The 27,986-nt window shown below is 39.1% G+C and overlaps 1 protein-coding gene across 2 annotated transcripts; it reads left to right on the forward strand.

Moving 5' to 3' along the window:
- fam20a (FAM20A golgi associated secretory pathway pseudokinase) lies at positions 1-27,542 on the forward strand. 2 transcript variants are annotated; one of them, XM_015011865.2, is made up of 11 exons: positions 1-185; positions 15,645-15,838; positions 16,745-16,795; positions 20,018-20,096; positions 20,345-20,437; positions 23,075-23,190; positions 24,298-24,478; positions 24,804-24,913; positions 24,996-25,077; positions 26,011-26,070; positions 26,158-27,542. In XM_015011865.2, exons 1-11 carry the CDS (start codon positions 85-87, stop codon positions 26,426-26,428), a joined length of 1,338 nt encoding a protein of 445 aa, XP_014867351.1. In that variant the 5' UTR covers positions 1-84; the 3' UTR covers positions 26,429-27,542. The 2 variants fall into 2 exon arrangements, with proteins under 2 accessions (XP_014867351.1, XP_014867350.2); XM_015011864.2 differs by lacking the exon at positions 1-185 and adding an exon at positions 11,458-12,838.
- The last annotated feature ends 444 nt before the right edge of the window (positions 27,543-27,986 follow it).

A 27,986-nucleotide genomic window follows, 5' to 3' on the forward strand; every position in this document is an offset into this window, starting at 1 on the left:
CAGACATCAGCAGCAGCTGAGGCAAACACTAATGATGCTCTATCCCAAACACAGATCTGAGTTCTTCTCAGTCTCTCGCTGCTGATGCAGTTAAGGATTGGACTCTTCCAATTCAAAGCTCTCACATGTACATCAACATTTCCTGTTCTGAAGAGGCGGTTCTGCCTTCCAAAGCGGCTAATCAGGTAATGCACAACAGCTTGCTGCCCTTATGTTAACTGGGTAGGGACGTTTTGGGGCCTTTCAAAATAGAGAATAGTTGAAGTCGAACAAGATTCGCCAGCAGGTATTTATCCATCTTTTACATTTTTACAAACTTTGTGTTTTGGAAATGGAATAAACTTTATTCAGATGCTCTGGATAAAGATTGCCTTCATTGCATGTTACCCACTGGAAACATTTGACCTTTTTTTCCTCGGTAACTTTTCACCAAATCTCTACGACCGCAATAATGATACCTTAACTTTATCTGAGGTTCAGGTCCTCCAATTAAGGGGCGTTTCTTTCGGGACAAATCGCGACCGCTGATTGGTCAGTTGTTGATAAACCCGCTGTATTGATTGACATATGACGTCTTCTCCATTCACTCGTTTCACTTTTAAACTTAACTGGTGAAATATATTTACATTTCGATAATATATAAATTTATTGAGATTAATTTGTTTAATTTTTCAAGGAACTGAGCAGCAGATCCTTCCAAAAATAATGTTAGCCCTTTATTGTACTGTTGCAGAAGTACCACATGGGGGCGCTGCCTTCTCGCGAGAAGGCATCGCTTTTGCCGTAAAGGTTTAAAAACGGACGTTGTTTTTAACCTCCGTAAAATACTGTAAAGTCAACAACGTTTTAATTGGTTGACATCAATATGTCAACGTTGTTTTACATTTTAATATTTGATATGGATATGTTTCAACTATTCGACTATGATCACCTTTACCTTCACTACTGACATTTGACATTGCACCAAAACCCATCATGTATGGGTAGAGATTAGTCAGTCAGGTAAGAAAAAGTGTGTTCCTGAAAGTGTCGAGCAAAGAAAATCTACACCATTCCACCAAACTTCAGATGTTTCACTACATCCTGTTCCATACATACGCAGGTAGACTGTCAGCAGCTGTGGATGAAAAAAACTGAAGGGAAGCGAAGACGTGTCGCCTGCCAAAAAGTCATTCAGTCACTCATCTTTGCTTTGTTAGAAAGGATAACATTTCAAAAACTCCCTGTAAGAGCTGAAGCTGACGACGCCCAGGAAGAAGTTCTGGTTGCTGTGTGCTGTGAAGTCAGAACCTTGACCTGGGAACAACATCAAACACAACCTAACCAGTCTGAGTTGATTAGAGGCCAATTTAACCTAAATTAGCCAATAATGTGTTACTCAGAGGGTGCAAGCAGTCTGAAGAATCAGATCAAGCAGTCCAAAATGGAAACCAAGGCTGGGTACAGTAGAAAAATCAACTAAAACCCATAAAAAAGTTGTAAAGAGCTAAAATCTAATTAATAATTATGACTATAATTCTCATTTAATTCAAAAATACTTTAAGCCTAAAGTTGTAGCTCATAGTATTTAAGGTTCTTCAAAGAGTTATTGTTGATGGCTGTGGGCAGGAAGGATCTTCTGTAGCAGTCTGTTACAGTGACATTGAAGAAGCCTCTGACTGAAGATACTGTAACACATTCTCTTGAAGAGGATCCATAATTTCCTTGATTTCATGAAGAATCTGTCTTGTATCATCTTCTCCAAAGGTCCCACAAACAGAGCCAGATCAGAGCCAGGCTTCTTCATCCTGGGTGATGAGAATAGGACAAATGTTTATTTTGACACATCTTCATTTGGCTTTGGACTGAAATGTAACTTAGAAAAATTTGAATGAACTTGATTTTTTTTTGTATATTTGCTCTATATTCTTTGCAGATTGTCACCATGTTTTTGAATAAGTGGAGGAACATTCCCATCTACTCTTTCCTTTCACTTCTGGTGGCTTTCCAAAGCGTTCCACTGCAGGCCGCGTGGAGAAATGTGACAGCAATCTAACTAATATATAGAATAACTGGCTAATTTTCTATTTACCTCCACCTTTGTATGCTTCCAAAAATAAATCTGATTGGCTTTCATTTCCTTGCAATATTTACTTTTTATTTGTTTTAGTTGTTACAATTGTATTTGTTGATGAAACTGTAATTCTTCATACTTCCAGTCATTATCCTCAGGTTTTCAGGGTTGTTTATGAAAACCTTTTGTCAGTTCTGCCTGTTAATCATTAAGAAAATGTCAACAACTGGACAGCTGGAGGTCAGCGTGACTCTGACCTGACATGTAGAAAAGTTATTTTAACCAGCCTCAAATGTTGTTGCTATTTTCTAGAGCATATCTTGATTTAATTCTGTCTTCAAGAAGAACTGCTGAATTTTCTGATGGGAGGGCAGACATCTTGGTAGGCAGTGAGTGAAGACATCACTAAACTGGGTGGTGATGCAGCTTTTTGATGGACTGCAACAAGTTTAGAATTAAGACTAAAACTTCTATCCTAAATATTTATTCAGGTTATCAAAATAAATGTTATAAAAATTGTTTATGTTTAGATATACATTTTTCAGTTTGTTTGTTGTAAGGAGTGAATGTGCCAAAGAAAGTTAATGAATGACATATTTCATTATTAGTGTTTCAACAGTCTGGCTTAATAAAAACCAAACATGTGAAGCTCACTATTCTTCTTAAAAATGTTAGCAGCGTGAACATGCCAAAGTTCACTAGATTTACAACTTTTGGTTGAACCTCATCTCTTTTTTTTTTTTTTTTTTTTGCTCTTTTTCTTTCAAACTCACAGAAATAAACCCACAAATTTGCATGTTCAGACACTGATCCTCATTTTGCTAATATGCAAACATCTGTGAGTTCAGTCTGTAATTTTCATAGCTTAAATTCCTCTTTAACTTTTGAAACTTGTTACTTCAGTTTGGCTTGTGGTTTGGCTTTATTCCTTTATGTGCTAAACAATAGTAGCATTCATTATTTTATGCAAGAAGCCACATTCTTGTTTCAGTTATAAAAAAAAGACACACACACACACGACGGTGCTTGTTTTACATCCATAAAACTGAAGAAATGGCATGAAGTCAGCAAATAGTTGAAATTACAAATGCATTTAGTGGTGCAGCTGCTGAGATCAAAAACATGTGTGGACGGATTTTTGACCGTTCACCTGCTGAGCCTCCAGATGGACTGAGATTACGAGCTCACCGCAGCATGAGAGCCCAGAGGAGGAAGTGGACTTTTTCTCCAAAAGCTGTAAAAAGCAGTATGTGTTCATTCAGAACATTTCTATATGTTGGGGGACAGCAGAAAGCACCACATCAATTCTGCTCTATGTTGGCTGCTACATACAAATTTCTGCACTATTTTAGAATTGTTTAGTTCAATTTATTTTGCACAATTGAAATACAGATCATATCTATTAAGAAAAAATAACAGTAATGATAACAATGCAGGAAGAAGCCGAAGCCCAGTGGGCTAACATAAAGCCTCCACCCAAACAGCATAGAAAAAATAATATAATCCAAGAATAATCCTTGAATAATTATAAATTTATGAAATACAATCATTTAAAAAGAAAACACAAAAATACATATAAAAATTAGTAATGGAAATTTAAATGAAATGTGTAACAATATTTAACTGAGTACAGTTTTAAATGACGTTTAAGCGCTTTTATAGCTAGTCTGCCTATAAAGAGTTGTAGGTTTTGCAACGGCAGCAGAGGAAATGAAAAAAGCTGTTCAGTCCATTTTGATCAAATTTCTGTAAATTGTAGTCGACCAATTTACAGAAGAGTTCTGGATTCAATATGATGGAATGACGCATATCTTTTTATAGTCTGTGATGAAGCGAGAGCTCTGGAGGAGTCAGCTGTCTGAAAAATAAAAACAAACCGTCATCCTGCTACCACTTCCTGGTCTCTTCTTCATTGTTTCCATCAGTAGTAACATCTGGCTGATCATGTGAAAAGTGTTTTCATTACAGTTTTGCTAAATTCACCTATTTCAAAACAGCCCATAAACCACCTCATCCTAACACAAAATCTTTTCCTTTTTTAAAAAATTTTTTTTTTAAATTGACGCCTTTCAATTAAACAAATTTACTTTTGAAATTTCATTTTCCTCAGTTCTATGGTTAATGGAAACACAGCTATTGTATTCCTGGTAAAGATGTTGTTCGGTTCAGGACTTTTCTCTTTGTTCCTGTTTTGGTTCTTTCCCTCTTCATAGCGTTAGCTTCCTTCATGGTTGAGCTGCTGCGTTACATTCAGTACGGTCAGATGTTAGAGATCGGGTAAAATCAGATCCAGTCATTTCAAACTTAAATTTCACGTTTGAACAGTTGTACCAAGCAAAGCGCAAAACAAGGAACTGGTTTTTACCAGCCTACTACTGAACTTGTGTTCACGTTTAGAATTTTAAAAACATATTCTTATCTTCCTTCTCTCTCTGAATTCACTGAGACTCTGTTGCTGAGTCTTATGTTCTTTCAGTGTTGAGCTGCAATAAATCAGATGAGAATAAAAGACATCCTGGTGTCGTCACCAGGCTGGTTGTTCTGGAAGGAAGACTTAAGACAAGAATGTTTAAAGGAAAAAACAGAATTACACGCCAAGATTCATTTGAAATAAACCTACAGCAGCTGACGAGCGAATGTGTGAGCTGAAGTGATCCTCCTGCTGTACGACGGGTTAACAAAGCAGCAGTTCAGCCGGCAGCGAGGCTGAACCGTCGACTTGGCCTCCAGCCGGTCCGATTCTTGGCTGGCCACAACTATGTCTCTTTCCAGATCCCATCTGTGTTTAGCGGTGAGGGATTCAAACGCTGTGTGACCGCTGCATATGTGTGCGAGCTTGCATGGGAGGATTTGTGTGTGTGTGTGTGTGTGTGTGTGTGTGTGTGTGTGTGTGTGTGTGTGTGTTTGTGTGTCAGTGGACCAGGGCAGCGTTGTCTATCTGTACAGGCTTGATTTTGTTTTTTTTGTTTTTTTGGTAACACTTTATTTGAAGGGGGTTGAATAAGACTGTCATGACACCGTCATAAACATGACATAACACCTGTCATGAACATGAATAAGCCTTCATGAATATTTATGACTGTTGTCATAAAGCTTCATTTGGTAAATTATGTCACTTTTAATACAAAGTTGACATTATTCAAAATGTCTTTGTTATGACAACTTGACCTTAACCAATAAATCATTACTGTTTAAACTTTACCTTTAATAACATAAAGTTACCTCATTTTTAAAGTGCAATCAGTAATACTTTTATAACAAATTTATATCAGTAATGATTTCTTGGTTAATGTCAAGTTATCATAACAAAGACATTTTGAATAATGTCAACTTTGTATTAAAAGTGTCATAATTTACCGAATGACGCTTTATGAGAACAGTCATAAATATTCATGAAGGCTTATTCATGTTCATGACAGGTGTTATGTCATGTTTATGACAGTGTCATGATAGTCTTATTCACCCCCCTTCAAATAAAGTGTTACCTTCTTTTTTTTTTCATTCAAACAGAGAGTGGATTAAACTGAAAAACTTCAGGAAAACTGAAGCAAAATAAAGTGCTTTCAGAGGATTAAATACAATAATCATGTACATGAATGTCATTAATTTTTGGTTTTTAGTGATGTATTGGAGCCTCTCTTTTTCCAAATACTTTATTCTAAAGAGAAATAAAATGCTGTCCATATACCTTCAAAAAGTTGCTGTGGATGCGATACTGAAGGCATGAAGGCTATCTGGTAGCAGTCAGTGTTGAAACGAATTTGAAGAGGCCTCTGACTGAAGACTGTTTCTGTATGACATCTCATGACTGTTATAACATGCAGTATGTATTTAGCAGAGGTATTTTGCATTAGCATGTCCTGGTTGACACCATCAGTTTTTTTCAAACTCAAGTCAGAGAACAGTCTTGCAAATCTAAAATAACTTGATAGATTTAGTTTAGTTGTACATAAACCAAAAAGCAGAGACATCTTGACATTCTGTGTTATATGTAAATAAGATGTTTGGTCAAAACTTTTCTATGGTTAATGATATTCTGCAGTTGATCTGATGTGTTGTTCTCAGCTAATTTATTTTTTTCTGCCTACATCACCAACAACAGCATTAAAAAATGTGATGTCATCAGGGTATGTTTTATTCTGTATTTATTGGTGGAGTATCTGACCTCAGCAGCAGACTCAAGCTGCTGGTTTAAAATTCTGCTCAGACTCTGAATGTCCTCCTGCTGACCCGGCCTGCCGCTCACAGGGAGCGTCCCATTCATTTTCATCTGTGTTTATATTCAACAGAAGGAAATTCATTCAAGAAAGCCTAAAATGCTTGAGGTTAGACTGGCCTTCCAAACTCATCAAACTTACTTTTCTGCCAGTTTTGAACCATATTATGAAAAGAGAAGTCTAAGCATGCTTCACATTCTTCCTGCTCTGAAATTTGGAGCTCTGCTCTGGAAATTTTGGGCAACGCTCCGTTTCACAAGCATAGGAAAGCGCTTATTTTTTTTTTTCTTTAACAGCGCATATTTTCTTTTGTGTGTGTGTGCTTTTTTATGTGTGTGTGTGTGTGTGTGTGTGTGTGTACCAGGTTTTCATATCCTCATGGGAACCTATTTCTGTCTACAATGTGGGGTTATGGGATCCATTGCTTCTTGCGGGGACATTTTCTTGGTCCCCATGAGAGAAATTGTTGTTTTTGGGTTAGTGGATAAGTATGTGATGGTTCGGTTTAGGGTTAGGATTATGGTAAGGGTTAGGCTGTAGAAATTAATGGACGTCAATGTGAAGTCCTCACAAGTGATGAAAACACGACTGTGTGTGTGCGTGCGTGCATGTGCGTGCGTGTCCGTGTGTGTGTGTGTGTGTGCGTGCGTGCGTGCATGCATGCATGTGTGTGCGTGCATGCATGTGTGCATGTGTCCGTGTCCGTGTGTGTGTGTGTGTGTCTGTGTGTGTGTGTGTGAGCGCAAGTGCATCTGTAAAATCTTCTCTGCACATTTCCCCCTGCTGTCCACCTGCTTGTCACAACTCAGCCAAAATAAGAGATCAGCTTTGTTTTTGTCCACAGGGTTATCATAATTAACCAAAACTAACAAAATGACGAAAATTGAAATTGAGAAAACATTTTCATTAACTTAAATAAACAAAAACAGCAATTAATGAGGAAAACATCTAACTGATTGGAAATATACTGTTTGTTCATAAAACTAACTATAATATACTGAAATTATAGATCTAATAGCCTTCATTTTGTGTTTATGGATCTATTTTGAATATTTTGAATTGATCTGAAATGTATCTTTTTTCCACACACCAGCAGTTGTTGGCAGCTAACGCTAGTCCGCTAAATGGTGTTAGCAAAAGTTGGGAGGAAACACCAGAGTCAGTCGTTGTTCAGCAATAACTGAATACATTTTTTAATAAAACTGTATCTTCCGTTGAGTATCTATTACCCAATCCATGTGCAGCACTTTGGCATTTTTTAAATTCTGCACCAAAAAATTAAACGAAATGTGAAGAAAAAACCTACAACTTATAAAAAACTAATCAATCTTTAGCTAATAAAAACAAGCAAACACACTCTTAAAAACTAATGAAAATAAACTGAATTAGACATAAAAAAAAAAGTCCCAACACAATAAAACTAAACTATCATGAAAAACTCCCAAAACTATTAAGTCTGCCTCTCCCTCCAGCCTTGCTGAGTCTGACTGAGAGCGACGCCCGAACCCATGGTAACCTGCAAACATGAAACAAGCAGGCAACCACGAGAAAACACTTCAGCTTGTCATTCTCTCCTCTTTCTGTTTCCACATCCGTCCCTGAATGTGTCTGAAGATCCTGACCAGGTTGGAGGTTAGCTTAGCAAGACCAGATTAGCAGAGCTGATTGGATCCTTCCCAAAGTATGCTATGTTTATTTTATACTGGAAATGAGGCATTGTACTTATTATGAACCATATACAATAAGGAAACTTAGCTTGACTTATAAAAGTATAAAGAAAAATCTAAGACTAAGTAAAGGAATACTAAGACATACTTAGTATGTCTTAGTATTTACTAAGTTTATACTTATACCATGGTTTATGTCACTTATTACTTATTTCAGACATAAAGTTCTGATTCTTGTAATACATTGATCCAAGTCCAGAAAAAGCTCAAGTCACTGATTCATGCTTACATTTAATATGATCATGTGTTGTAAATTTTTTCTGCTTTTGATTTCTTATTTTTATAATATTTCACTTTCAGTTTATCCTTTCATTTTTCTCAGTGCTTGAAGTTTGTATTTGTTTTGCCTTTGGTATTATCTTCTCGTTCTGGTTTATTCTTTCTGTTAGTTCAGTTTCAGATGTTGGGTTTATGTTTGTTCGGTTTGGTATTTGTTTCTGTTTAGGTTTTATTCCTGCTACTTTCATCTGTTGTCCCAGCTGCTAGTCATTTTCTCATCTATTCTCACTCGCTGCCCTCCCAGCTGCAGCTACTTACCTCTGATTAGTTCCTTTGCCATCTCCCCTCCCTCCTCTGCATATCTACCTCTCAGACTCATTACTCTTCACTGGTTACACTTTCCATGTTTCTAGTTAGTTGAATTTTTTCCCCTCCTTTGTTTTAGAAGTTCTTCCATTTCTTATAATAAATCTTCCTTTTGCATTGAACTTGCTGCCTCCTTTAGTCTCCGTTTTGGTCCACATTAATCATCGTCATGACCCTTCCGAACCTCTCAGATCTTCTGATTCTGGGGAAGCAGAAGCTGAAGCAGAACCAGAACCAAACATGGAGCAGCAGCATTCAGCTTCTATGCACCACAAATCTGGAACAAACTTCCAGAAAACTATAAAACAGCTGAAACAGAAAAGTCCAATGCAAGACATTGACATTTGCGGTCACAGTATAACCACTTGTGTAAAAGTTCAAGCGTGTGAATACTTTGTGAAGGTAACATACATCTGCCTTATCTACGGCTGACATCTTGTTTTCTTCTTCTTGATCTACACTGCCATCATGCCAAGATCTAAAGAGCTCTCCTGGCTTCAGAGCCTCCATCTGTCTTATTTCGCAATATATCGTTTTATTCCACCTACAAAAGTTCATTACTGGCTGCAGAAAAACCCTGGCAAGATTCTGTTACAAGGCCCGGTGGACTCTGAAGGAACCAAGTGGAGCAAAATCACTTCAGTATTCCCACAGCCGTGGCTGCTTCACCCCAAAGTGAGGCCAAAGTTAAGATTAATGTCGAAGGATTAGAACGGAATGAAAGAATGAATAATGCTGAAGTGGTTTAAAAGCAACTGTTATTCCTCCTGCTATGTCTTTACATCTGTGGCTCCTTCTGATAGCAGAGCTTGCTAACTCCTTCCCTTTCCCTCCCAATCTCGTCTGTTTATTTTGTGTGTTTATTGCTTCAGAATGCAGTTGTGGACCAGACAAAGAGGAGAACCTTTCCATAAAAGCCCGTTTATATGGCCACTTAGGATTTACAGGGGAAAAAAACTTCTTCCTTTGTCTCTCTTGCCGCTTTAGTACATGAAATTCCCTACTATTGTGTCCTGTGAACTTAGGATTTCTATAAACTTGTTCCTTTTCCAAAAGTCCAGTAAAAACGTTTGATGTTCTGCAGTATTTATCCAGAATGCATCAACCAGGCGTGGCATCAACCTGTGACATCAGCAGCCTGGAAAGGGAAGTGAATTTCCAAAACAAAATGTTACAGTATAGTTATTATTCTTCAGATTCTTCTTATTTCTTCTCCGTTGTCTAAGCTGTTGTTTTTTGAACAAAGAGTTTTGTGATACTTGTGATTCAGATCTTTAGCTTTTATTTTTTTTAAGTGAAAATGCCACAAAATATTTCCTAATATGACAGCCTTGATATTTTTAGGAAATATTCTTGGGTTGGCGATGATTTAACAGAGAAACTAAAATAAACTCTCCAACTGGCACTTGCATTTTTTTTTTTTTTTTTTTTTGCTAATCTGATTTTCTTTAGGAGACTTATGGGGAAAACATCTCATTGTTGTGTCATAGGGGATTTTTTTTGATGACTGTGAGGCATTAAAAAAAGGAACGACCATGTTCCTGCTGTGTTTTTGAGGTTACAAGGAAACCAGTGGGCATCTTTAGTTACTGTTTACCCATCTGAAAGCGTAGCAGGACATGCACATTTTGCTGCCTCTTGAAGTTGCATAGACATTTTTCTCCCACAAATAAACAAAACGTGTTTTAAAAATTCACCTATAAGCTCACTCCTAGGTTCAAATTTCAGGCTGCGCTGTGGCCTTTGTTTGTGGAGTCTGCATATTTGCCCAGTGATACATTACTTTGGTTTTATCCCGTAGTCCAAAAACATTTATGTTCGCTGGAAATATATGGTTAGTAGCAGTAAAAGCTAATGGCTATGTCAAGAAGACGGACTGGGTTAAACACTGACAGACAGGAACAAGTGTATCACTGTGCTTGTGAGAACAGAGGTCAATGCTACTGACCATTTACTGAAGTAAGTTGTTTGATAATTGCTATGTTGTTTTTTCATAATTCATTGATTTGGGGCTACTTGTTGCAAAGTTGTGGTTAGCTAAAAAATTAGACAGAAGTTAGCTCCAACCAATGTTGTTATTAGCTAAGAGTTGGATAAAATTCCAACCAATGTTGTGAGTTAAGAGTTAGAAAAAGTTAGCTCCAACCAATGTGGTTAGCTAAAAGTTAGACAAATGTTAGCTCTGCCCATTAGCCATTTCCCAATCATTCAGTTGTCAGAAAAATGAAGGTTGGCAGAGCACCTGTAGAACGTTCCCCCAGTGCTTTTTGTTTTCCTGAAGCTAGCTTGCAGTGACTTTAAGCAAACCTTCCCTAAATTTTCCTGCAAAGCCCACCTATCTTCCTCTGTTTTCCCAGTCAGCCGCAGCCATCGGCATTGGCAAAAACACGCTGTTCCCAGCTAAAAGCATCAATTTATACTTTTATAATGAAAGCCTGTAGTAAATATAATTACTTTCAGGCAACAGTTTTTTCTCTTTCTTCTTTCCTTGGTTTTGTTTTTAGTTATAGTTTTCAAAATAACTGAAATGGCACTAACCCTGTTTGCCTTTGGGTAGAGAAGCCAAACACGAATTCTGCCACTGCTGACTAAATAACAGGTTAAAGCTGCCTTTCGCTAATTTCCCTCATTAACAATGTCAGCCTGTTTTATCTTGAGAGAGGGTGAAACAACCTGAAGCGCTACTCCCAGAAACTGACACGTAATTCTGTCACAGTTCACACACGCACACACAACAGATGTTCTAAAATACCACAATAACAACAGAGGCAGGCTATGAAATCCCCTTTGAGAGTTTGATTGCTTCACCACACAAGTTTCATAGAGCTTTTAGAGAGGAGACGGCAAACAAGGAGCTACAAGGTTTCAGGAGCTGTATGTGATTACATCAGGGAGGCACAGACAAAACAGAGGGAGGGTTTATTTTAAAACGTTCTCCTGCTTGAAAGTTTTGCCAGCACAATTGTTTTGTTCCAGTGCTGAAAGCGTGCTTCGCTGTGGATCGGTGTGAAAAGTGAGGAGAAGTGATCTGTGAGAACTGCAGCAGGGAAGGAGAATACAGCTGGGAATTTTGCCTGGAGCGCAGCAGGCTGGAGATCTGTGGCTAAAAGTAAAACAAGCATAAGGAAGAGATGAGGAGAGAGCAAGGGGGACTGGGATGGTGTGAAGGATGAGGTTGGAGGAGGTAGATGATGATTAAGAGTGGACTTAAAAAGGACACAGGAAGATGATAGAAGAGGAGAGCTTTGCCTTATAGGGAAAACAGAAAGGATCCACAGAGCGCTTCACAAGTTTCTACACAACAATTTGCACATGCAAACTCAACAGACTCTCAATCTCAGACTGGATGTGGATCTGCTGACTTCTGAGGAGAATCCTTCCAGCTTTGGCTTCAGCGTCACTCTGCCTGGGATCTACGTCTCGGCACCTTCGCTGCACCCTCTGTCTCGGTCTGCTAACCTGTGATTTGATGTGTGCATACTCACACCCACAATGTTGCAACACTAGACAGTCACAAAAGCAGCTCCTCCTCATAAGCAGCAGGTCCCTGGAAGCAGTCGAGCTGTCAGTGACTTGCTGCAAACGCACGCCTGCTCTCGGCTCCGAGCTCTCTGCTCTCTCTTTTTTTTTTTTTTTTTTTTTTTTTAAAGTTCCTGCCAAAGAAGGAGGAGGATGGAAAGTGTGGCTGAAGAGAAGAGACAGAAAGCAGAGAGAGAAATCTGAGGAACTGAGAGGCTAGAACAATCTGACAGCTCCGATCTGGCTCTGTTCGCTCCGGGTGACTGGAGGATCCCTACAAGTGATCCGTTGCTTTTGGGTCAATCCGGACCTTCGGCGTTCTCTTAAACTGTTTCATTTCCTCTCTTTTCTTTTGCCTCTACCATGCGAAGAGACCGCTTCCTGCTGGCTGCAACCCTTGCAGCCCTTTTCTCTGCAGATTTCTACTTCATCCTTCTGCCAAAGCTGCAGAGCAGGAGACACAGAGCGGCAAACAGTTGCTCATGTAGCCCAGACAGCAACCTCAGCCTCCCCAGGTTGGAGACTCTTGCCACACCACACCTCTCCAACTGGACTCATGCACCTCTGTCAAGTGCTGCGACTACACCTGAAGTGGATGATGGAGGCTCCAAGCTGCAGAGGCTGTTCTCTCACCCTCTCTACAACATCCAGACTCCAGAGTTGAAGCCAGAGGAGAAGCTGCTGCAGGTGAAGCAGCTGATGGAGTACTACAGGAGGAAGGTGTCACACTGGGAAAGGTCAGGTTCTAAAGCAACTTCATGCAGGGCATTAATGAAAGTCCAACTTTATTTTTGTCAGTGCGTCTTGTGTTTATGTTGATGGAAGGCCAGAAGTCTTCAGCTCTGAGAGCATGCGTTGTGGCATGCTGCAGTTTGAGAGGCAAGGTCAGAGTCAGAGCGGTCAGACCTCTCCAGGGCGCTTTGGAGCACTCAAACAGAAGTGCTCTTTTTTTCCCCAAGATGCTTACTCACTTTAGAAGTGCAGACGTCCAAACATGTCACTCTGACAGCATGTGTCTTCTGGTCAGCAAGGAATCTAACGCTGCTGAAGCTTTTGTTAGATTATTTTCTGGAAGATTAAACCGTCATTCAGGGTTTATTTTTTCCAAATCTGCCTGTGAGATTCAGACTTTGGATTTTGTGATGAATATTACAACACTTTGAATCTTTGCACATTTTGTCATGTTTGTCACATTTAATTAGTGTAAAACTGTAAAGTGAAAGGATCATTTGCCATTCTAACAGATGAGCCACGTCAGGCGGCATGTTTAGGGTCAGTGTCCTGCCAAGTGCCAACCTCTCATGCTGCTACCTCAGCAGATGATGTCAGAAGAGATTACATTCTTATAGAAGATGTCCAACTGAATGACGCACGTTTTTCCAAAACCTACAGCCTGCTCTGTCCCTTCTTGATCAGGCTGCATCTCAAACCACCTGTTGCCCAAGTGAACATCTCATTTCTTCTCCTCAACCACTTCCACTTCTTCTGTCATGATGGAACTTGGGCTTGATGTATTTCTGTTTCACTCACATTCTACTCCATGCCACACAGCGGCCCACCAGCTCTCTGTACTCAGCTTCTTGTTCACCTCTGATCCACCTGATTATCTCTGCAGACGACAGGATTCTGTTCTGTGCTGGAAGTCTGAAGTGTACAAAGTGAAAAGGAATGGTGTGAGTCCAGTGCTGCCGGTCAGACACACACCTTCAGTTTTACAAACTGTTTGTGAGGTAGTCACTGATTCAGGCAGTTGTTGGATCAATAACTGATCTAGAACTCTTTGTCTTTCAGAGCTTGTTGTGAAGCACTTTGTGATTTTTTTTTTAATCTGTGAAAGGTGATGGTGATGGTTAATCTGAGCTGTCCTTAGGAAGGGTTTTGCTCTAATATCTCTTTGGCTCAATGAACCAGTAAAACTTTCCTAGTTGACAGAAAAGTGGTCAAATTGGGCAACACAGCATTACAGGTACTGCAGTAACAACTATTTGTCTTCAGCGAATGGGAAAGACACAAAGCAAATACAATTCTAAAAGAACCAAATAATAAAAAAAAATTTGATTGAGAACGACGATGATGGAAAGATTCATTTCAGTTAAAGGTGTCAGTTCATCATGGAAGAAACTTGATCCATGATTTGGATCATTACAAAAACAGGATTATTATGATGAAGCGATTTGGTGTTGAATAAGCTGCTGTTTTGTTGTGAGATCTTTTGTGTCTTCTGAGTGAAGAGCTCATTTTGTCTGTTGTGAATGGGGGGGAGGGTGCAATATTAAGTTTATACTTCTTTCTGCTCCTTTTCATTCGTGATTTCTTTTCATACTTATGATTGAGTAAAGAAATGAAATGAAAAGAATGAAAGACAAAGTCTTTCCAGCAGCACACCATTCCAGCGCCACAGGCTGCACTTTTCCCAACATTCCCCTGCATCCATTTCCTTCCAGCACATCAGCTCTAACCTGTCTGACCTGTTTCTGCTCAGTAAAAGCAGCCTGCAGCATGATGCTGTCACCACCAGGTATCAGGCTGCACATGGTAGGTTTTTTCTTTCACAACTTTAGTTTTCTGTCAGCGGCAGCATTTGATAAGTAGGGCAAAAACTTCAAATTGGATCTGGTTTACCCAGAGCGCTGTCCTCCAGATAAAAACAGTTATTCAAGTATAAAAATACTTTAGTATTTATTGCTCCAGTGTGCTTAACCTGCATCTCAACTCTGCTTCATGCACACACTTTGTCCACACTCTTCCCAGCTGCCTTGTTTACCCTTCAGGTTGCTAGGTGACCAGGTGGCTAACCTGACCTACAAACAAACGTGAACTTTAGCCCTTTGCTCCGTTGTCTCAGTTTGTTTGTAGCCTGTGATGGAGTTTGAATGTCCAACTGGCTGGTCGGTTTGGACCGGGTTCTGTCCCTCTGACTTCTGCTTTCAGATTACTACTGCCTCAAGCTATAGATTAAAAAAACAAACTGGAACTGTTTTGTGGTAATGTCAGATTTGTTTATATAGCAATTTAAAAACAGGTTTAAAACTGCACCAAAGTGCTGTACAAAAACAATAAGATAAGTTGATGAAAAGAAAAAGAAAAATATTACAAGAAAAGAAAAAAATCCATTACTCTTATTATTACTTATATTATGTTAAGATAATATAAGTCATAATAAGACTAACAATCTTATTATTGTTAGAGTAAAATTAAAAAGACAAGATATTTTTCATATAACTTGACCTGATAATCTTACTGTCCTCATGATCAACTATTTGCTTCTACTGCCGTTCTACTATTGCAGATGGTGACTGTGGCTCTGTGGATAGCTTAGTTGTTTTGTGATTGGTAGGTTGTAGGTTTCCTCCTGCCACATGTCGGTGTGCCCCTGGGCACTTTGCCCCAAATTGCCTATTGATTGGTGTATAAATCAATAGAGTGTTTGTGAGTGCGAATCTAGAGTGGTCAAAATAATTGGAAAAGCGCTATACAAGTTCAGTCCATTTACTTATCCTGCAGGCTCTAATTAATTCTTTTCCATTGTCTGACTCTCTGCAGACGTAAGAAGCTCTTCGAAGAAGCAGCTACTTTGACCAACATGTCGTTGATGGAGCAAAAGATGAGTTATGATCCCAACGCCAGCTGGCTGAGGTTCCACCTGGGAATCAACCGCTACGCCCTGTACACCCGAGATGACCCCGCCATCCTCCAGCTTCTCACCGACATGCAGAACATGACCATCGTTGGAGCAGGTGAAGGGAAATAAAAATGGCATTTCCACTGGCAGAGACTGGCAAGAGTTCACTTGTTTAACAAAAGAGGAGAGAGAACGAGGAAGCAGAGGGATCAGTTGGCCTTCATCTAAACTGGCTCAGGAATATGAAGAGAGCGGCGTTGTTAAATCAAATTAAGTCTAGCTTAGATCTGACTGAATTTTGCAGCATGTTGTGCTGGGCTTTTTTAAAGAAATAAAAATAAAAATAGGTGAATGGGATTAAAAATAGTTTGTAAAGTGGGATGATAAAGAGAGACAGAGAGGATATAAAGTGGGAGGTGGAGGAGGAGTGGTTTAGAGACAGGCAGACGAGAAGGTCACTAAAAAAACAGAACGTAGAGATGAGGTCAGGATGAATGGATGAGTGGGAGGGAGCCATCTATCACTGGCTCTGAGTTTGAGTTTGACTTTATTGAACGTAGTGTAATAAAAGAATAAATAAAGTTACATACAGAGAAAATAAATGTAAAACAACAACAAGCAAAAGAAGAACAGTAGTGAAGTATATTTACATGTTTAATGGAGTGAGTGGAAGGATGAATTCATTTTCTCACACACCCCTCTCTTCATCCACAATATTACAATTCATTACAATATTCTTTCTTAGTATTTTTTATATCCACATATATGCATGCAAATATTTTCATATCTGCATGCAATTATGAGCAAGCATCAAACATTTTTAACATGTTAAAATTCTAAGTCAGCATACCATAATGCAGTAATTGTTGACAACTCTTTGCACTACGGCCTAATTAAAATCGTCAACATAATTCATGTTCCAGAATAAAAACAAAACAGTTATTGTTTTTGCTTGTGTATATGAGTTTTGTTTTACATCAAACTGAAACATTTGGGTTTAAATCTTTTTTTTTTCTTCCAGATTACACCCAGGATGAGAAAGCTCTAAAAGGAGCGTGTGACTGCACTCAAGGTTGGTTCAACTCGTCACTGAGGCTGCCGGGTGGGCTCAGTGATGTAGCTAAAAGATAAAATCTGAACTTTTCATGCAGAGGGTATTTTTCATACAGCTCAATTTCTGATTTTAATCTATTTCCCCCCTTCCATTCTTCTCTTAAAAAGATATGATAAATGACAGAACATTTTTATATTTTTTGCTTTTGTTCAGTTGACCTGAATTTAAAGTCCAAACACTGAAACACGTTAGTTCAACTCACTCTGGGTGGACTGACATCACTCTGAAATAAATGGGAATGGAAACTCAAGGAGTGCATTGACGAAAAAAATAAATCCAGATTTTCCAAAAGTAAAAACATAAATAAAAAAAAATTGTATTAATAGATCAAATGGAGTTATCGCCCCTCCCTGTCCTGGGCTCTTTATTCTTGCATGTTAAGTTTTTCAGCTCTACAGTTCATCCACATTGTCCTCATTGTTTCCCATTTGTTTCTTGTCGTCTCGTTGCTGCTTGGTACCGAACTCACTGACACACAATGTCTTTGTATTCGTCCGTGTGGCTTTTCTTTTGACAGAAAATGGTTCCGATTGGTAGTTTTGTATCGGAGGTTCAGCACAGGGCAAAAACACCAAAACGCTGGTTTGTTTCAGAGGCAGAGATTAGCCTCCACCCAGGGTTTCGTCTGCTACTTTTCCTCTAAGATATAAAAAATTGTTCGAGCTTCAGTATGTAACTTTTACAAAAATATTTGTTCAAACTGTCACCATGTAGAGACAGTATGAGGCAGATAATCTGTGATCTCCTCCACTTCCTCCCTGAGCTGCTATTGCCATCTGAAGAAACGCACCAATCAGAGCCAGGAGGCGGGGCTTAGTCCTGTCAATCAAGCTTGTAAAAACGCTGCTCAATGTGCTAATGGCGGAGAAACAACTCACCGCTACAGGAAAAACCTTTATCCACCGTCATCGGTGGCCATGCTATCTAACGTTAGCACTGGTAGCAGGCTCTGTTGGGGAACCAGGTGCAGCATGGCAGAGAGCAAATGGGAGAGGGTGAACATGAGAGTGAATGACAGCGCTAAGACCCACCTCCTGGCTCTGATTGGTTGTTTTTGATTGAGTGGGGTGTCACTTACTACTTGGAGAAGGCAGAAGAGCTGGATTTTTTTCACAGGTTATCTTTTATGTTATAATGTCACACATAATAATAATTTTAACAAATATGTAAAACAACGTTTTTTAAAAGGTTACACACACTGCAGCTTTAATACAAAAATAGATAGTGATCTTGAGGTACTATTCTATTCCATTCAGCTGGAAATATGAGAATTACATTGAAAAAAGAGTCTATTCTCAGTGTTTTTGTCCCATTTGTCCCACACCAGCATCCCTGCACAATAAAGCGGGTGACCACACACACCCGACTCCCTGCCAGAGAGAAATAAACACCAGAACAATCTGCAGATTCTTTTTTTGTGAATTTAAATTTAGGCTGCAGTATCGACTCTTGTTATTTCAGGCACAAAGAGCGACACAGTTCATCAGCTGCAGCTGCTCGTAGAAAGTGGCGAGCCTCTGATTCTGCTCCAGAACGGTTTTGAAAGTAAACTCTGAATGATTGTTAACTAATAATACCCTGGATCTTGGTGGAGCGCGGCATGTGGTTAGTCGGGCCGTGCTGCTGGCGCTGTAATATACGGGCTCAGCGCAGCGGCTGGATGACCAAACACCAACTCACTTTCTCACACAGAGAGCAAAGAACGACGGTGATTTACAGACGTTGAGTTCAGGTTCACCGAGCCTAAAGCTTAAATACAGTATTTTTGTATTTAAGTAAAACATATTCATTCCATTGGAGATTTTACCCTATTATTACTTTTGGAAATCAATCAGAATCAAAAGAATTTTGTTTGTTTGACAAAAATCATCTTTAGTGTCAAAATGAAGACTGAGTCTCCTCTGGTGGTGAAAAAGCAGAATTTTCTTCCTCATTACCATGGAGTCTTTTCCCATGTGTTTTCCAACAGTTAGTATCTATGTCTGCATTACAAAGGTTCACAAATCTTTGTCTGTATTCTACTGATTTAGAAAAAACACAATTTCACAATTGCACTGTTTTCATTAAATAAGAAATGAAGTTAAAATCATGCATGAATAAGCTTGTTTATGCAGTAAGTTGTTAAAATCATTTACATGAGATATTTTCAGAATTCAGCCATGGCTGCTGAAGATTGTAACTCCTTCAGCGTTGTCATGGTGACCTGGTGCGTTCTTCCTGATCTGTCAGGTTGTGATGTCAGGCTGATCTAGGAAGATTTACTCATGTTACATTTTTCTTTCACTTTTTCATGAATGATTTAACGGAACTCCAGGGGATGTTCAGGACCTTAGAATTTTTTTGTGTCCATCCCCTGACTTCTACCTTTCAATAAACCTTTTTCTGATTAGTTGGGAGTTTTCTTTAGTTTTCATGCCAGAAATACTGATGAACTTTCCAGACACAGCTGTCTTTATGCTACAATCAAACTCACTGCACTCAGCCGATCTCCAGTCCACTCAATGTGAGACTACTATCACCAGTTGACTGGACCTCTGTTGAATTAGGTCAGTCACTTTAATGGGAGTGAATATTAATGTAATTTCTGATTTCATGTTACACATTTTTATTTCATTGTCATTCATTTGTAGAAATCATTTTTCACTTAGACATTAAAAATTGGTTGTGCAATTCATTTCTGTCAACAAAGCCAAATTATGAAGTAAAAAAATAATAAAGGGAATTAATGTTCTTATAGGCTCTGTATTAACTAAATGACTTGCCTGAAGTTTTTTCTTTTTTTTCAAAATAAACTACAGTTTGAAGGTAAATATGTTTTTTCTAGTTCTCAAAACACAAACAAATTGAAATTTTCTGTCGATGTTTTTACCATCCCAGTTCATGTTGACACATACAGTGATGTGAATTTTTTTTAATTTTTTTTCACCCATTAAGCAAATCACATTTAAACATTTAAAATGCAAAAAGTGAGCCAAAGCAGAAGACAAATCCTTTCTTATAAGGTCTGGTTGGCTTGGATTGCTCTTTTCCTTATAAAAACCACCATCTGAAAGCTGCTGTTTGTACCTTCATCTGATATGAACTTTTATTAAATTATCTGAAACATCAAAAAAAACAAAAACAAACAAACAGAAGGAGTCTTTTAAGGAGTAAATCACCTTCTTCCTGTCTGTCTTACAGTGGTGAAACCGAGTGGCCATCACCTGAAGCTGGCTCTGAAGATGAGCAACTTTGGCAAAGCGATGTTTAAACCGATGAGGTGAGGTGATGACGAGTGACGTGGCTCTTCTAACAGACTCAGAGGCGTTCAGGGTTTGTTTGGTCTGTGAGAAATCTAATAAATCACAGCAAACACTGTGACGCCACGTTCTGTCTTAATTTATATCTGGTTAAATTATCCAGTAGGCTGGGAGAATTACAGTATTTGTCTTGTTGATTACACACTTCAGACTAATGTGAGTGATATCTTTATTGGTGTGTGTGCGTGTGTGTGTTTGTGTGTTGCAGGCAGCAGAGAGATGAGGAAACTCCAGGGGATTTCTTCTACTTTGTGGACTTCCAGAGACACAACGCAGAGATCGCAGCCTTCCACCTGGACAGGTGAAGCCACAGTGTTCGGTCTCCGTCCTCTGACATTTTACACAGTGTGTATAAAAAGTACTCAACCCCTTCTGTAGTTTACCCTTTTTGTTGTTTTTGTAAATCAATCATGATCAAAATTTTACTTTTTTGACACCAAAAGAAAAAGAAAAAAAAAGAAAACCCTTCAACTGCTTTCCACAAAATAATGACTAAAATCTAAATTTGTAACCTGGGTGTGAACTTTTAAGGGTTCACAGCCTTTAGGGTGACTGACCTCATTCAACCGAAATCCTGCCAATTGGTGTCAGTAATCTTACATTAGCTGTGTTTCTGTAATTGCCCAAATTCATCTGGTTCATCAGTATTCCTGTTACCATGACAACACGAAGACTAAAGAACGTTAGAACCAATCAGAGCAAAGGTTACTGAAAAGTAGTAGTCAGGAGATGGAGAGGCCATGTGTTAAGAGATGTTCATCTCACATTGGAAAAATATTCGATTGGACCCCACAGCCCCCACATTTACAGTCAAATTTCAAAATGGGAAATATATGTATGATTTATACCAACTTAGAACTGTATTTAAAAAGAACTGAAGGATTTTTCTTCTTCTGGCTCGTGTTATTTTGTGGAATTTAAGTTTTATAAACCTCAGACGATGTTTAAGAAAACACAAGGAGTAACAGTCAGCCTGCTGGGGCCCATCTGGCTGACTGTTTGAGTATGAGGGTTTTTTAAAGTGATGATGCTTCCCCCTGCAGCAATGCCGCCCTGGGTGGTGAGCTGCAGTGGTCATATAAATAAATATTTCTTCTTCGAGTTGCCAGTATTTTATCTGATCCATGTCGAGGTGGTAGACGCGTTTGTGTTCCATTGAGAGGTAAAAAGCAAAAACATTATCAGGTGTTTTGAAGCCACATGACTGAACAGCTCACAGTTTTAAACTAGGGGAGCTGGTTTTCCAGTTTTACTAAAATAACCCAGTTTTTATGGGTCCTGTGTGAAGTCCTGTAAACAAAAACCAGGAGGACTCGTCAGTTTGCTGATATCTGTGTTTAAGTTGCAGCTCAGCTTGATCCCACAGCAGACATGGCTCCTCCCACCAACCGCTTATGTGGCTTTCAGAAAAGATTGCAGCATTTCTCCATGGCCCAGGATTTCCCAACTTGCTGATCAGTATAAACCACAGAGTTTGTTTGCAGACTTGACACACACACACACACACACACACACACACCCACGCACACACACACACACACACACACACACACACACACACACACAAGAGCCTGGAATCCCTGCAGGGCCCGTATTACACTCAAGTTTCACAAACAGTAATCAAGCAATCCAGTGTGTGAAGTTGAATTGCTGCTTCTAAAATTGCGGGCGTTCCTCAACCCCTCATTGCCAGCGATAACGACGAGAGCCGACAGCCGTGTCAGACACAACAAGGCGCGGCGGCGCGGCGCGCTGCGCCTCATTCAGGGGAGAAACTAAGCAGAAGGTGCAGACCATACTCCTGTAGACTTTAATATGTCTGAACTCTGACATATCAGCGACACTTATAGTTATTGTTTGAGCCACTCCTCCTGCTCTGTCTGATCGTCTGTCACCACTTATGGCTCCTTAATCACACTGCCTCACACAGATGACTGTGTTTTTGGTGAGTGAATCATCTCACCTCAGCTCACAGTGCAACCATTTAAAGATGTGTGTGTGCATGTGTGTGTGTGTGTGGGTGTGTGTGTGTGTGTGTGTGTGAGGGGGGTTGCACTTGTGATAAGAATCAGTGAGATGAAAAGATAAGACAGAACATTTACTGAGGTGAATCTGCTGATACATGCATGAAAAAATCGAGTTTGTTGCGCTACAAAATGTTACGGAGGACATTGTGAAATTCATTTAAATGAATGCATGCTTTTAAATATCTTTTTACAAATAACAAGCCTAAAAAGTGTGGTAGGCATTTGTATTTTGCTCCCCTGTGTCAGAACTTTTAAACCCATATTTTGCAGCAGTCTGTGTCATCTTTACTGTTTACAACTTGGACCAGTTTACTTTTACTTTTGGGTTTATAAGAATGTAGTTTTTAAAATAGTTAAAGTTCAGCTGTATGGGATAGAGAGCATTCATAAACATTAAACCTAAATATGTTTTCAATCAATTTTAGGTCTGGACTTTGACTGGGCCAGATCATTTTATTAGTTTTGCTAATTATTACTTGAGCAAAACTGATAAGATATGCTGTAACAAATTGTGGATTGTGGTAAGTTAGAATAGAGCAGACTATTCTGATTAAATTAGTCTGCTCTATTTTAGCAGACTAAAATAGAGCAGACTACTTTAGTCTACTCTATTTTAGTCTGGTAAATTACTCTGCTCTATTTTAAATAGACGTTTAGACGTTTATTTTAAATAGATGTTTAAAATATGTCTATTTTAAACGTATGGAATTATTTTTCAGGTCTTTATTTGAAAACTGCTTAAAAAAAAACATCATTTCCTTCCACTTCGCTTTGAGTTGGTTTAGCATAAATTTCCATATGAGTTTGTGGTTTCAAGATGGCAAAATTAGAAATATTTCAATGGGTATGAATACTTTTGCAAGAGACTTTATCTGATTTAGTTTTTCTTTTGAACCTCCTGGTTTCTTCAGGATCCTGGACTTCCGGAGGGTTCCTCCGGTGGCCGGCAGGCGAGTCAACGTGAGCGGAGAAGTCCTCCACGTTGCCCACAACGAAGACCTGCGGGCCGTGTTCTTCACCTCACCAGGTCAGCCGGGGTCAAGAAGTGCTGACTGGATCTGGGTGCTGCAGATCTATATTAATGGAAAAGAAAACAAAAGCTGTCTTTATAAGCCTCTTTTAACACTCCGATGTTTCACCACGTAGAGTGTGATTGTGATGTAACATAACAAACATGGCGGATTCAAATTTTTTAGCAATAAAAATAAAAGTAAATTTGCTTAATGGAAACGCGCTACCTTTGAAATAACGTTTTTAATATAAAGTTTTTGCGTTAGGATGAGGTGGTTGTTCAGCTGCATCAAAATTAGTTTGTTTGGCAAAACTTCAACTGAAACACATTTTTCACATCAAATGAGTCACATGATCAACAGCAGGATGTTACTACTGGAGGAAACAACGAAGAAGACAACAGGAATGATGACGCTGCGGCGTTTGTTTTTTTAATGACTCATCATGTGGACAAACTTATTCACATGTGACTTTGACTCTGTTTCTTATTTAACAGAAACACCGCAATTGTGAAATTGTGTTCTGTCAACATTAGCATTAGTTCACATTTGTAATGGAAACGCAGCTACAGTTCAGCCCATTACTTTCAAATGGACGAAGCTGAACACAGAGGGAGTTCTGGGTGAAAACATGTCAGCTTCAGTGTTTAGATCAAAGCATTTACATGTCTTAGAATGGCCTAGTTAAAGTCTGGACCTATGTTGAAACATGATGAGTCTTGAAATTTGACATTTAAAGATTCTCTTTATCCAATTTGACTGAGCATGAAACAAATGCTTACAATATTTTATTTATATTTTTTTTAGTTATTTAAAAGAATTTTAAAAAAATGCTTATAAATTATATTTGTGCACTGGTTTGCATTTGTCTGGCACATAAAAAAATCAGTGGGTGTGAATATTTTTAAGACACTGTTCATGAAGATGGTAAAATATTTACTGTCTCAAGTATCAAACTCTTTTCTTTAAATGCAGCTTTTGGCTGAAGTCTGGGTTTTTCATGGATTGAACCATAAAGCAGTAAAAATATTATAATACTCAGTATAACACAGTAAACACTTTGGCTCAGCAGGATTCATGTTGCTGATCTCTGGTGATTTTCACTGGTTTTGCTTCTCCAACAGCAAACAACACGTGTTTCTTCGCCAAGTGCCTGTATGTGTGTAAGACGGAGTACGCTGTGTGTGGGGGCCCTGACCTGCTGGAGGGCTCCCTGTCCGCCTACCTGCCGGGCCTCACCGTGGCTCCTCGCCTCTCCATCCCGAATCCATGGAAACGCTCCTACACCTTCTCCGGACGAGAGGAGTAAGAATCCAGCTGCAGCTGCTCCCAGTTCTGACTGGACGTCATAACATTTAGAAACAGAACATTTAGCAGCACATTAATATTAACACATTAAATGTTAATATTAATGACATTTTAACATGATACAAGACTTTCCAATGGCGTACTACGGCCAATACACAAAGGAAAAAAAGGAGTTAATTTCCCCCAAAAAGCTGTTTCTAGAAATTTTCTAGAAAAAATGAGAATGTTTGAGTTTGAAAAGTCGAAGATTTTCTAGAAAATAAAATTCAGAAATGTCCATGTTTTATGCACAGATTCTTCTCCTGTCTGCATTTCTTTGTAGGTGGGAGGTGAATCCTTTCTACTGTGATTCCGTTAAACAGGCGTATCCTTATAACTCTGGCAACAGGTTGCTCAACATCATAGACATGTCCATCTTTGACTTCCTGATAGGTGAGTCATCAGTGCATCAACTGTTTCTGTTTTTTCTCTGGTGTTTAATTGAATACGTCCCCGTTTTTCTTTTTTAAATCAGGTAACATGGACAGACACCATTATGAGATTTTTACCAAGTTTGGAGATGAAGGATTACTTCTGCACTTGGACAACGCCAGAGGGTGAGGATCGAGTTCAGAACCGGGCCCAGACCGTTTTGGTCCTAACTTTGATTTGAAGGAAACATTTTCTTACTTACCGAGTTGCTTCCAGACACAGTGTGTGACAATCAGCAGTCTCATAGTTGTCAAATTTTAAGGCGTTGAATTATGAAACTAAATTTTCTTTAAGTCACTTTTCATTTTTTTCAGTATTTTTATAACTGAAGGTAACGTAGTTACTTGATTGTGCTATAAAATGGAACTATATGGAAAGTCTTCTATGACTTAATACTGATCTTTTAATAATTCTTCCCTGAACAAAAATTAATTAAATCATAATTTGAGATCCATGAATATTTTATTCTAATTGCACAAACACAATCCGGAACATTTCTACTGCGTTTTGCTTAGCAGGGGAGTCCAGTTAGTTAATATTCACAAAAAAAGAATATATAGACTGGTCAGTATGACCGGATAAATAGATATATTTATGTAGTCAATATAGTCTCACTCAGGGCACTACTCACACAAGAACTGCTTTGTTGGATCTTTTAAATGCTAAATAAACATATTTTTATGTATATAATATGTAGAAACCGTCAGATTAAAATCTAGAAGGGTGTGCTACAGTGGCACAGAGGTTAAACACAACGTGGCCGTCGCAGGTTCGAATCCCGGCTTGGTGACATTTGCCGCATGTTTTCCCTCTCTCTCATGATCCTCTTTCCTGTCCTAGCACTTTCAAATAAAGAGCCAGAATACCCTAAAATATATAGAAGACTGTTATTGATAAATGTAAACGCAAATCAGAAGTTTTGAGATTAATATTCTTAATGAGAAGTCAAGCAGTAATTGGGCTCCCCCTGGTGGCCTGGGGGTCCTAAGCAGCAGCTAAGTTTGCTTCTGCCTCAGGCCGGCTCTGAGCGTTGCTCTGTGGTTCCATGTTGTTCCCAGGTTTGGGAAGCATTCCCATGATGAGATGTCCATCCTGGCTCCACTGTCTCAGTGCTGCATGTGAGTTCTGCAGATCAGACGAGCAAAACGTTCCTGTTGACTTTGATGAACCCAAACCTCATGGATATTTTTTCCTCTTCTTTTTAGGATAAAGCGTTCCACTCTGCTGAGGCTCCAGCTCCTGGCCCGACCACGCTTCAGACTCAGTGATGTCATGAGAGAGTCTCTGGACGGGGATCCTTTAAGACCAGTGCTGACCGAGCCCCACCTGTTGGCGCTGGACCGCAGGCTGCAGAAGGTCCTGCGGGTGGTGCAGCGCTGCGTCCGGCGGCTCGGCCAGGACCAGGTCATCACTAAGGACTTCACAAAACCCTCAGAGACTCCTCAGAGAGCAACGCAGAGGGAAGACAACAGGTAGCTGAGGACTGAGCTGCTTTTGGTCAACAGAAGCTGCCTGGGAGACTTTAGTGATGACCTGCAGTCACCATGGAAACCGAGGAAGATCAGACTGGAGTTGAAGGAACAAGATGCCAGGAGATCCTTAAAGAGAACTCGGACAATGAATGAGCCACTACATGACCCAGCAAAGTTTGAAACTTTTCATCATTTAAATTAAACCAAACTAAAACCGCTGTCATACACACACACACGCACACACACACCATCATAAGCAACAGATATACTGAATCCTCATCATACTGGTGCCTCTGGAAAAGATGAGTGAAAAGCCTTAAAATGCAGTAGACCTGTTTTTTCTTGCAGTAGCAGAGTTTACAGCGACACATTTTGAAAATTTTACCTTTAATATTAATCCATTTATTCTTGTGGAAAACAAAGATATAACAAAGATTCATATTTTGACAAATTATGAATTTTTAACTGAATCCTCAAACCAATTCCGTAAAAAACAAGAAAAGAAGCTAAATCTGTTTTTAAAAATTTTGTTAGCCTAATAGCATAATAGGTCTTAGGCAATTATGCTATTAGGTTAACGATTTGTTTTCCTTAGTTGCTCTAAACACTTTTAATTAGTAATTCATGACTTCCTGTTTTCCATGGAGCTACTTGGCTACAATAAGTGGTCTAAACTTGGACACACAGTTTGGGGTTCATTAAAAAATCTTAAACAACTAGAAACTTAGTTTGTGTCTGAACAAGAACACGTGTTCATCATGAGGCTGTGCACAGCGAGCCAACACTTCCTGAAAGGTCACAGAGAACCTGAGGTCACCAGGCCTCCATAAGAGCAATAAGATGCCATATCCATGGCAACCAGGTGTCATAATTCAATTCTTTCTCCACTTATTATGTGCACTGAAATTAAAGGTTTGAATTTTCATTATTTTTTTAGTGTGAGTTTATGCAACTGTAATAAAATCTGAATGTATGTTGAGGTTTTTCCCACACTTCAGCCAGCGGTTCTGGTTCTGGGGGAGAGAGAAGTCATGCACTGGATATGTTGTTGGTCAAATTTGGGACCGTGGAAACGACAGATGTTTTTAAATTCTAAAATAAAATTATTTTTAAATAAAGACACATGTTCCTGAGACGATTTCTTCCCCTAAAATAACAGAAGTGTGAGATAGGGAGGGGAACTGTGAGTGGGAGAAAAGGCAATTTAGCAGACGTTTGAATTCACTCCACCCTGTTTTCCAGACTTGTAATCCTGTTTCATCAGCAACTAAATGCCTTTTATGACATCTGAGGCAGGCCGGAGCAGAGGAAGAAAGAAAGAAATCAACACGCATGCTCTGCAGGACCAATGAAAATGAGGAACTCATTTTATTAGGCTTCTTGTTTCTTCATCTTTTCCTCAAACATGAGGCAAGGTGTGGATGTTGAACCATGTCAAACAAACTCTCTAAAATCACAGACTTTGCTTTAACATGACACTTTTTCTTCATGGTGTAAGCAGACCTGTCTGAAATGAAGAATTCCCAATGACCAAATGGAAAAAGAGTAAAATAGGACTGAAG

The sequence above is a fragment of the Poecilia mexicana genome, unplaced genomic scaffold (assembly GCF_051168715.1).
Source record: "Poecilia mexicana isolate PSO_F unplaced genomic scaffold, ASM5116871v1 scaffold_19, whole genome shotgun sequence".
Lineage (NCBI taxonomy): Eukaryota > Metazoa > Chordata > Actinopteri > Cyprinodontiformes > Poeciliidae > Poecilia > Poecilia mexicana.

Coding starts and splice junctions, on each gene's coding strand:
- fam20a (XM_015011864.2), top strand. CDS start 12,465: ATGCGAAGAGACCGCTTCCTGCTGGCTGCAACCCTTGCAGCCCTTTTC. Junction 23,191..24,297: donor CGTGTTCTTCACCTCACCAG/GTCAGCCGGGGT, acceptor CTTCTCCAACAG/CAAACAACACGTGTTTCTTC. Junction 26,071..26,157: donor CCACTGTCTCAGTGCTGCAT/GTGAGTTCTGCA, acceptor TCTTCTTTTTAG/GATAAAGCGTTCCACTCTGC.